This window comes from Oncorhynchus mykiss, chromosome 10, assembly GCF_057628025.1.
Source record: "Oncorhynchus mykiss isolate SJ-2025 chromosome 10, ASM5762802v1, whole genome shotgun sequence".
In the NCBI taxonomy this organism is placed as follows: Eukaryota; Metazoa; Chordata; class Actinopteri; order Salmoniformes; family Salmonidae; genus Oncorhynchus; species Oncorhynchus mykiss.
Window position 1 is genome coordinate 73,640,269 of NC_143031.1, and position 12,127 is coordinate 73,652,395.

General features: G+C 44.2%; 1 protein-coding gene across 1 annotated transcript in view; it reads right to left on the bottom strand.

Annotated features, from left to right (window-relative positions):
- LOC110534569 (zeta-sarcoglycan) overlaps positions 1 to 9,789 on the bottom strand; it is a 323,045-nt gene extending 313,256 nt beyond the window's left edge. Inside the window, exon 1 of the mRNA XM_090187849.1 lies at positions 8,869 to 9,789. Within this exon, the coding sequence (XP_090043975.1) occupies positions 8,869 to 8,907 (39 nt within the window). The 5' untranslated portion in view covers positions 8,908 to 9,789. The remainder of the gene's footprint in view (positions 1 to 8,868) is intronic.
- Between the last annotated feature and the right edge of the window lie 2,338 nt (positions 9,790 to 12,127).

Consider the following 12,127-nt stretch of genomic DNA (forward strand, 5'->3'; position numbering starts at 1 on the left):
ACCATTTTAGCTCCTCGTGAGGAGCTTTCTGTAAGTCACCTTGACTAGTAGTGGGTGCAGGTAGAGAACATGTGAGAAGTGAGAGAACGAACTGAGCTAAACGGAAGTGCAACACTGCGAATGACTGCATGCCACTTTGTGAATAAATCATAACGGAATGTTAGCTCCGTATCCGGTGTGTTTATCTAACGGAGTTATCCAGGGCTTACAAGGTCATTAAGACCTAATGTACTGCATCAAGTAACTAGAAATAGAACAGACATCCCGCTGAACGGAACCGTTCCAACGTACCAACGGCGCTAGATGGAACGGATACACCATTGGAAGAAAACCCAGTGAACCTGCGAAGTCGGTTTCCTGGACCCAGATTAAAATGAGTCATGCATTTTCAATGTCGATTTTCCATTTGGATTCATGTTTAGTCCAGGGCCAAGTTTAATCACAATAATCTGGGTCTGTCTGGGTTTGTGCAGCTCCTACTGAGGGGGAACGTAATGTAGTGTTCCAGAATATGTCCGTGTTGCTGGGGTTTAGATAGATACAGAGCTATGCAGAACAAAAACATCCAACCGCCAGAGCCAGCACAATGCCTTTCATGTTGGTGGGGAGAATCAATAGGCTGAATGGGGAAGAAGATAAAACTATATGTGCAGCTATGTCGAGCCGAGCTGAGCAGCTCTGCCCTTCACAACCACCAATAAAATATCTATTACACAGTTCTTTTAGAAAAAAATTGTCTCTATTCTTTCCTTCCTTCTTATTGTCCAATAGGAAAACTTGGCTTTTTGAGAGATGACATTGAGATCGGTTTAAAGTGGGCTATGTGATTATGGCTCGTGGGTGGTGGGAGACTGGAGAGGAGAATGCGTATATGTTGTCTATGAACAGAGGTTGGTCAGTTGTGCTCACACACAAACACACACACACACACACACACACACACACACACACACACACACTCACACACATGCCCCTTGATCTGGCCCTAGCTATAACTGGGGCCTGGAGTTTTCCTGCCCAGGTAACATGCTCAGAAAAGACTAAATTATATGTGGAGTTGGTAGCAACAATTGTGGTCAATGTCCTTCCAACCACTACACAAAACCATTATTGTTATACAATAAAGGGACTGATTGAAAAATGATTTGAAATTCTTTGAGAAAAAAAAATACATTCTTTCTTCGTGAAGTCTACAATGGAGAAGCAGATCTGGGAGGAAAAAGGGTAACAATTGAAATAATAAACGGAAACAAGTCTTGGTTTTCAACTATTTGTTTTTTCTTTAGCGATATCTGTCATTTCTGACAATGCAATTTGTTGTCACACCACCTTGACATTGGTTGACAAAGAGCTTTCAAAGCCTGTCGGGAATATTTGAATAGCAGCGCAAACGCGCAAACAAATAAAGTCCCTTTTTAAGTCTCTGGAATATTCTCAGGACATTGGCGAGGCGACGAGCGGCAGAATCACGGAGGTGTGAAACGTACAACACAAAGGACAACAAAGCACATCAAACAGGGCCACACAAACACAGCCAAGAACAGCTCAGAAAGTGTCTGAATCACAACCACATGAAAATAATAGACCCAGGTCGGTGTAAATAGACTACGTGGTGGGAGGGAGGGGAGTGGACGGGGGTGAACGGGGAGACCAGACATCCTCACTGGGTACTTGGACGCTTGCCAGACCAATGTGCTTTGACATTTCCTTCCTGATGCTTCAGTACAGAGGGACATTAGGAGTCTTGATGAGGTTGGATCTAAGGTCACGTTCAATCAAAAACCAACATCCGGAAATTATCTACGATTATGCAAAAACACAATTTGTCTTTTAATGGGACTCCAGTGATATTGGATTTGGTGTGACAGTAAACATAGTTGGGCTGATTGAATCAATGAAAATTTGAATTTATTCAAGCAGAATAAATACCCCAGAGATTTCATTCTCATTGTTATTTTTTTACTGAACGATATCCCTGATCCAGACCACCAGACCTGTCTCTGAACCTGGTTTTGTCTGGACATGGGTTGCATTCATTAGGAACCAAATGGAAGAAAGCGTACTGAAAAGGGAGGGACTACCTAAACTTGTCCAATAAAAAACATAGTAATATTATTGTATTGTATTGTACACTTTGTATTCTAAATGTGTAATGATTGAGTAATGATGTAATAATTATTGTATGATGTATTGTGTTATTTATGATGTAAGCTGTTTTGTTGTGATGTAATCGTTTTGGACCCAAGGAAGAGTGTGGGGATCCTAACAAATGCCAATACAAATCCTCACGCTACAGAAAGATGAGACAAGCTCCTGCCCTATGAATCGTTCTGGCTCAGACAAGGTTTACTTTGTCTTGGTCAAGTCTCATCCCCAACCATGATCCTGACCCTGACTAAGTGGCTGCACTGTCAGTCACTCCATCATCCCTTAGTTGCTCTGAGGCGTGTCACATCCCCTCTCTGTCCCCGCATCGTCTCACTCCAAAAACCTAGAGAAGAGTGTGAGGCAGGAGAGGCCCTCTTCTCCCTTCGCTCTTTCAATCACCCCGACTCGTCCGTCATTCTCGAGCCGCCGCACTCCTTACTTTACGCCAGCGCGGCCGCCTCGCCCCCTCGCCGCCAATCCTGCTCCATTTGACTCATGATGAGGTGTCAGTAGCGCCCTTGAGCGGGAGCGCAGTTGCCAGTCCCCCTATGCTCCTCAGCCGTGGTCGGACCTGAGATCTGACTGTTATTAACTTGTCAGAGCGGTGGAACCGCGGGGAGGAGGGAGGGAGCAGAGTTCAACATGTGCTCCCTTATGCATGGCTTGGCTTCGGTGTTTGTAGTGTGTGAACCAAAGTGTTTACTCACCAAGGCCCCCGGGGCCCCCTGCAGCTTGACTGACTGCTGCTTGGATCAACCATCACTCTATATTAGCTGGTAAGTATGGCCGTCTCAAGAGGATGCATGTCGCTCGCTCAACTCCCTAGGTCATATACGGAAGATCGCCAGGCCCTTGTAAGGCTTTATCAACCTGACTATACAGTTGAAGTCGGAAGTTTACATACACTTATGTTGGAGTCAATGAAACTCGTTTTTCAACCACTCCACAAATTTCTTGTTAACAAACTATAGTTTTGGCAGTCAGTTAGGACATCTACTTTGTGCATGACACAAGTCATTTGTCCAACAATTATTTACACACTAAGTTGACTGTGCCTTTAAACAGCTTGGAATATTCCAGAAAATGATTTCATGGCTTTAGAAGCTTCTGATAGGCTAATTGACATCATTTGAGTCAATTGGAGGTGTACCTGTGGATGTATTTGGAGGCCTACCTTCAAACTCAGTGCTTCTTTGCTTGACATGTGAAAATCAAAAGAAATCAGCCAAGACCTCAGAAAAAGATTGTAGACCTCCACAAGTCTGGTTCATCCTTGGGAGCAATTTCCAAATGCCTGAAGGTACCACGTTCATCTGTACAAGTAATAGTACGCAAGTATAAACACCATGGGACCACGCAGCACATCAACCGCTCAGGAAGGAGACGCATTCTGTCTCCTGGAGAGGAACGTACTTTCGTGCGAAAAGTGCAAATCAATCCCAGAACTATAGCAAAGGACCTTGTGAAGATGCTGGAGGAAACAGGTACAAAAGTATCTATATCCACAGTAAAACGAGTCCTATATTGTCAAAACCTGAAAGGCCGCTCACCAAGGAAGAAGCCACTGCTCCAAAACCGCCATAAAAAAGCCAGACTACGGTTTGCAACTGCACATGGAGACAAAGCTCGTACTTTTTGGAGAAATGTCCTCTGATTTGATGAAACAAAAATAGAACTGTTTGGCCATAATGACCATTGTTATGTTTGGAGGAAAAAGGGGGAAGCTTGCAAGACAAAGAACACCATCCCAACCGTGAAGCACGGATGTGGCAGCATCATGTTGTGGGGGTGCTTTGCTGCAGGAGGGACTGGTGCACTTCAAAGAATAGATGAGGAAAATTGTGTGGATATGTTGAAGCAACATCTCAAGACATCAGTCATGAAGTTAAAGCTTGGTCACGAATGTGTCTTTCAACTGGACAATGACCCCAAACATACTTCCAAAGTTGTGGCAAAATGGCTTAAGGACAACAAAGTCAAGATATTGGAGTGGCCATCACAAAGCCCTGACCTCAATCCTATAGAAAATGTGTAGGCAGAACTGAAAAAGCGTGTGCGAGCAAGGAGGCCTACAAACCTAACTCAGTTACACCAGCTCTGTCAGGAGAAATGGGCCAAAATTCACCCAATTTATTGTGGGAAACTTGTGGAAGGCTACCTGACACGTTTGACCCAAATTCAACTATTTAAAGGCGATGCTACCGAATACTAATTAAGTGTATGTAAACTTCTGACTCACTGGGAATGTGATGAAAGAAATAAAAGCTGAAATAAATAATTCTCTCCAGTATTATTCTGACATTTCACATTTTTAAAATAGATTGGTGATCCTAATCCTAATTTTTACTTGGATTAAATGTCAGGAATTGTGTAAAACTGAGTTTAAATGTACTTGTATGTAAACTTCCGACTTCAACTGTACATCAACTTGACAAATAGCGTCGAGCGTCATGGCACTAGACAACCAATGTCAGTCCACATAGAGGGTGAAACACAGGCAAACACGTGGCTGAAGGAGAGATTTGTTCGCGGAATTTGTCAGAATGGGAAATGATAAATGCTCCTTGCTTTAGACTGCCTCGGTCTTCCTACTGTCCCTGGGCCCAGTTACTAACTCTACAGTAAGCAAGCAGTCTCGTCGTTTCCATGGCCACCCCTACTAGAACAATGGAAGCAATTATAAAAACGCTTCTTGGAAGATTGCAGTAATAATGTGAGCAGTAATAGCATAACAGGGTGATTAATGGTGTAAATTAAACAACTATTAAAGCCTCTCTCCATTTCATCTGTAATAAGAGAGGAGGAGGCAGCCAGCAAGCAGGTTTGGAGTGGAGAATTAAAGAAATGGGAAACGTAGCAGTAGAACGCATCAGGGCCTGTACTAGTGTAATGCCACATTTTATACCTCAATAACTTTTGCATCACTTAGTTCATTATGTCGAAATTGTATCCGGTAATCCGGAACAAAGCCCCGTGTGCGGCGTTAACCTTTTCCCGCCGTCGCCAGGTGTTTAACTCCTCGACACCTGTGCACACACACAACACGGGCAAATTGCCTGCCGTTCCCAAGCACACGCTGAAGGCTATCGGCGGGAAATGTTCTACACAACCGTTTCCTCCTCTGCAAATATGTATTAATCATTTGATACTCGGCGCTGCTGTACGTGTAGCTGAAGCCAATGTTGTAATCGGAGTGCCCTTTTTCGGGCTGCCGCAGTTAATTAAGTATAGAACGGATGGAGGAGACAGACACACCCCCAGAGTCAGTCGGCAAGACTTAGTCAGATGGAACTCGAGTCAAGACCCAGGCAATGTAAAGACAAACACAGAGTAGTGCACAGGCAAATATTACTCAAGCTATTGTATAGCTGTAGGAAAAACATTCGATTTAAGCCCGCTGTATGCGCAGACGGATACCGTTTGGATTGGCCGCATCCCCAATCCCTAGACGTCATTTTAACCCCTCTTTCACAGCAGCTGCCAATCATGATGAGGATTGACCAGTGACGTTCTATCAACTATAATGTGACCCCACAAAGGTCAAGTTCAGATAACCAATCCTAAAATCAGGCAATATATGATGCTGCTGTGACTAAAAGTCAATATCGCTCAAATATCCCATTGGTTTCAGTCTGATCTGATTAATTAGCAAGCGTTTCCATTTCCTTTGGAGCAGGACACTCTCTGTTTGAAGTGCTCTGCTTCCCGGGGTATCCATCTCTGAAAGCTTTCCAGTAAATTGAATTGCACTTTCTTTGCAGTTTAGATGAAGGAGGAGAGACGGGGAACAATCTGATCAACTCTGAGTTTAACTGACATATTTGCCTGGGGATAAGAAGCTAAGCAGAATTGGTACTGTAATTAGACTATATCGCCGTGACTCCCCTCCCCGCTAAAATGCCGCCACCGCTCGCTTGGTGTTCGCTTAGTTTATAATCTCCTCTACTCTTCAAGCCACGCCTTCTTTCAGAGTCCTCTTTGCCCCTCCCTCGGTTCAATTACCGCGTATACCACTTCTGTCCAAACAATAGCCCATGACACGTTAATTACACACGCTAATGTTCTAATGTTCTAATGTTCTGATGTTCTGATGTTCTGATGTTCTGACTGCGCCGGGCCTAGTGTGTGCTTTGCCCTAATGAATCTAACTGATAATAGACTACAGCTTACAATCAATATCAGGCCCCCTGGGGCCTTACTTACAAAGCATCTCAGAGTAAAGTGCTGTTCGGGGATCAGATTTTTCTTTTAGATTATACTAAATAGACAAGGGTGAACCTGATCCTAGATCAGTGAACCTACTTCGAGACACGTTGTGAATACTGAGGACAAGATTGAGCGTTTTCAAATGGTCGAGTGGTTGGCCCCTCCATATAGGCAAGCTCAAGGCCAATGGGTCGTGGCTAGAAAAACAGGTGGGTCACACACACACAAAAAAAAAAGGTCATTAGCACTAAAGTTTAGGGACCACTACTCCAGAAAACAACCCACGGTTAGGGTGCGTCTCGATACCCTATATAGTGGCATAAAGGGAACAGGGTGCCATTTGGAATGCAGGCAGCCTTATCCTTCCAGGGAAGAAGAGAGGGATGGACAGATTAAGAGAGGGAGGGGTTAACTAGCTAGTCAAACCAAGGCTCAGTTTGCCAACATAAGTGGGGTTCCTCTACTGAGTGTTATGATTGTGCAGATCTTTAGCTATAATACCCTTGCCACCTGTGGCAGTCTATGGCAGGGTTTCCTAAACCCGGTCCTCGGGACCCCGAGTGGGGCACGTTTTGGGTTTTGCCCTAACACCACACAGCTGATTCAAATAATCAGAGCTTGATGATTAGTTGAACCAGCTGTGTAGTGCTAGAGCAAAAACCTAAATGTGCAACACTTGGGGTTACGAAGACCGAGTTTGGGAAGCTATGGGCACAGACGATGGTGGCGAAATAGTACTGCCACACAAACCCAGGCCAGCATGGCATCATGAGCCAGATCCTCTTTTTTTGCTTCTTGGATGACTTCCAAATGTTTGATTGCTTATTATCCCATGGGACTCTAGTTTAAAGTGCACATTAGTGATTGGCCATTAAGGCCTTGCTTTTGAACTATTTGCCAAATCTTTAACTTAAAAAAAAAAAAGAAGCTAACTATGGATATGATGACCTTTCCTCGCCAATGGTGCTTCTACACCTGCATTGCTTGCTGTTTGGGGTTTTAGGCTGGGTTTCTGTGTTGAGATATCAGCTGATGTATAAATAGCTTTATAAATACATTTGTTTATTTAAATACATTTTATAAAATGGGAACATTTGGCACGTGTGGTGGCGAATATGCACAACATTATCCTGTAAATTCAACCATTACAAATTCGAGGTTTAAAAGCTCAAACAAACCAATCCATGTCAACTTCCAATTAACATTCATGAACGGGAAAAGTAGTCAGAATGATTGCAACCATTAGCCTAACATATGGGACTGGTCAGGGACAATTACGCACACCTGTACTAACTAATGTGGAATATTAGAGCATCATCAAAACTTCAACAACCAGCCAAAATGTATTAATTCCCGTCGATTGTCTGATCTATGCAATCATCGGTTCGATCAATGAAACCAATCGCTCCAGCTCCCTGATTTAAATGGGGCGTCAAAATAGTCCCGGGTCTTTTTTCAGCCGCGGATCGATACCCTACCGAATGGCCTCAGAACGGCGGAATTGGAATTCTGTGTGCATGCAGGGGCTAGGTTACATGTCAGTGTGATCACAGTGCGTGCTTGGTCGCTAAAGTTGCGTTTACACAGGCATCCCAATTCTGATATTTTGCCCAATTACTGGCAATAGAGAGTATCTGCCTTAGAGATTTGTACTTGAGACGTATGTTTACAAATCGGGGCGCAAACTGGGCATCATTCGGTCCATATGTTCTCATACGCACCATTTCAACTCTAACAGCACACTTGTCCTTCATAACATGGACATGTTGATAGCACGCAATCTGATTTGATTTGTTTTCATTCCCCATGTGTTACAACACATATAACAGCCTATAAATTAAGATGGTGAGAAAGAGGGAACTCTCCCCAGATTATATCCTATTATTGAACACTGAACACGAGGGGACGCAGGTGGTGAGAGGGGTATACAGAGCGAGACAGACACAGAGAGACAGAGAAAGAGAGAGAGTGGGAGAGATACACACACACAGAGAGACAGATAGAGAGACAGAGAGAGAGAGACATAGACACAGAGAGAGACAGACACAGATAGAGACAGAGGCATAGAGCGAGTGAGACAGAGAGAGACAGAGAGGGATACAGATAGAGAGACACAGAGAGAGAGAGACATAGACACAGAGAGAGAGAGAGACACAGATAGAGACAGAGGCATAGAGAGAGTGAGACAGAGAGAGAGCTCATTACACATATTCCCCGCAAAACAGAGCAGCTCCCAACACGTTCGAGACGTTTCAACCTCAATGCATTCTAAATCCCCAATGTGGACAATGCAATGTATCACACAGCTGAGAGAGAACACCATGGCTGCAACAACTCAGATATTGAGATGCACCCCACGCACAAATTTTGACACTCCACCACACAACCGCACTGGCTTGTGTAACAAGCGTCGGGCACCGCGGACCCCCCCCCCCCCCCCCCCCCCCCCCCACACACACACACACACACATATACACACACACACTCATTGCCGTGTGCACGTAGTCTACCTACCTTCAGAGCCTCGATATCCAGTGATGTTGATCGGTCCATATAGAAAGAGAAAGTCTTGCGCACAAAGTTAGAAATATCTAGACTCGTAGTTCCCGACCTAAACTCAGCCCCGTCCTCCAACCCGCGGACGATTTTCTCAATTTCATTCCCGTTGATCACGACTCCTCCAGTTTGGAATTGAAGCGATGGCGATAACAGCTATTCACTTGACGACATTTATTGACCAGCAGAAACGAAATATAACCCCCATGAGGCGGCAAACAAACAGTTTTGATTTCTCCGATTTTGACAGGGAACGCGAATTCCGTTATGGTAGATTCATGTCTCCGGCGCGGAGCAAGCGGCAGGCTGAATTGCTGCAACCCCAGCAACTGAGTTCCAATGCTTGGACGTCCTCATGCGGCAAATACACATAAATTCTGTTCGGTTTGAAGAAAGGGGAAGCCAAGGGGAGAGCTGTAGGGAGGCAGCTATAATTCCGAAGACTGATGTATTGGGGTGATATGGGGAGTGTGTGTGTGTTTGTGGGGGGGTCTAATCAACTAGATGAATCGAAAATAACCGAGGACGAAAACGCGCTCTTCCGATTTTATCCGAGCCAGAATCTCTGTAGTGATGCTGATGCTCGCCTTGGAAGTGCACCGCATCTGAATTCAGACGCTGTATCTTAGAAAGTCTATGAGAGAGGGTGGAGGGAGGGGGCGAGAAAGAGCGATAGAGATACGTATCTGTTCTCCCAAGGAAGGAAAATGTTGAGTGCAGGTCGAGTTTCTCTGGTCGCGCAGTTTCTTTCCCGTCGCCGTGCGTTACGGTTCATCGCCACCAGATGACTGTATCTTTCCCACGGCTCTGACTTAAGACATTAGTGAAGTTTTCATCTCTCCCAGACAGCAAACTGTCTCTGCCCCTGCAGCCCTGTTTGTCAGCCTTCCCCTGGGGTCCTAAAGCTACCAATGAGTGTGGAGAAGCCCATCAGCAGGCTTCCTGAGCGCATGCCATCACTGCTGAACCGCAGTGCTGTTTAAGTTTTAATTAGCAAAACGGATGACATTCCATATATCCCACTGGGCACCCTGGTTGAATCAACGTTGTTTCCAAGTCGTTTTCAATGTTATTATGTTGAACCAACGTGGAATAGACGTTGATGTGACGTCTGTGCCCAGTGGAAACAGACATGAGCGGAGCACGCTGCCTAGCGTAGCTTTGTTATCACAATCCATTTAGTGTTCATTCCGGACAAGTCATTAGCAGACCGAGACAAGCCTTATGAAGAGAGGGAGATTTATCAAGGGTGTCCACATCCCCAGAATAGAATAGAAGCGAGTCACAGCACAGTCACTGGATATGGTATCATCTTAATGAATACAAGGCTTTCTTCCATCGGGGCCTTTTTTTCTGATTCTTTGCCACTCTGTAATTAATCATTTTACGGGACCGGCTTTTATTAGAGAACATGACCTCGAATGAGCGCCCTGTGGCAGCTCGAGCTGAAGTGACGTCAGCTCATCTCGAGCTCCCTCTAGTCTGGAACGCAAGTTTTTACAGCCCGCTAGTAAAGCGACATGATGTGGCAGGTTTAGCATCCTTGCTGTGTGTGCGTGCGTGTGTGTGTGCATGTGTGTGGTGTGTCTGTGCGTGTGTGAGAGAAAGAGCTCATCATTCGTGCTCGCGCTTTTCTACGTGCGTCGGTTTGTGTGCGTGTGTGTGTGTGTGTTAGTAATGAAGTAGCTAGGTGATGTGTCCTAGATAAATGGGGCTCATGCATCAACCCGCTGTACCACAAATCTTGGCATGATTTTCTCAGATGCTCACAGTAATGAGATGCACAGTAATGTTACATAAATCATTCGACAGTGTGTGTGTGTGTGTGTGTGTGTGTGTGTGTGTGTGTGCGTGTGTGCGTGCATGAGAGAGATCGACAGAGAGAGCGAGAGAGCGAGGGAAAGAGAGAGAGAGAGCGCGAGGGAAAGAGAGAGAGAGAGAGAGAGAGAGGGGAGGGAGGGAAAGAGAGAGAGAGGGGGAGCGAGGGAAAGAGAGAGAGAACGCACTGCCCAATTATTAGGCTACATTATTGTTAAAGTTATTGAAATCTAAATAGTATTTATATTACAGAACAAGCGGCAAAGCTCCATATGACACAAATGTTTGCTTTGTAGCCAGAGAAGCACATACAGATTAAACACAATGGAGTCTTTAAGAAGTATAATAAATATGTAACACAACTGTATACGTAGGCCATAGAACAATTATTTAAATAAACAATTTCTCAATAATGCATTTAGATACAATATGTTAACAATCCTTCCTTCAACGGACTATTCTATGGATTACATTTCGTGAAAATCCTAAATATCCATATCATGGTATTTATTTGTCTGGGTTTCGTGTGGAAACACTCAATAAAGACACTGTAGTAGGATAGATCTTTATTCCAAATGCCATCACGGATAGACAATGCATTAACAAAACCACGGGAACATTAAGGGTCAATTGAAACTCTGTGCCCACTAGACAGTTAGTTTGCATCTTCACGTTGCTCCCCGGCCATTAATGCATGCATGAATGGTGTGTTTTAACAAGAGCGTTACATGCGCAGTCTCTTTCACGGCGCATTGACTTTAATTCATGCATATATCTAACTATTTGATAACATTGTTGTTGTCATCCCTGGACATTATGTGGAGCGTGTTTTACTGAATGGGATTATAGCCTTTGGGATGCAATACAAGTTAGGTATTTATGATCAAATGCATGCGTTAATACATCGTTTTTATTACCTTCATTCACAGAATCATAAGCAATGCTATGGCCTTATAAACTTAGATTGATTCTGTGACTTTTTAGTTATATTTCAGGTTTAGCATATATTTTACATTGCCTCAATCACCCTCAAAATGCTACATAATTGTGAGGTAGTTCTCTAGAAAAGTAAGCTATGTTTACCCTATGTTAGTCTGTTTCGTTCAGTCATCCATTCATCCCCCATTATCCAACAGATTCCTTGAAATCTGATTCAGTGTCGCCTTCTGTATGTATGCTCAATTCAGCACGGTCCTCCATCGGTAGACAGCGGAACAGCTACTCGAAAATGTTTACACTTTGGAGAGGGAATAGTAACCGAATGAATCGCGACTGGTTAGTGTCTGTAGGCTATGTGTCGTTATCAATGCCACTGCAATTAATGGGATGGTAAAAGTAATGTTAAAAATAATTCGACAATGCAGACTACTTTTGAAGTGGCGATTTCATATGAAACGCC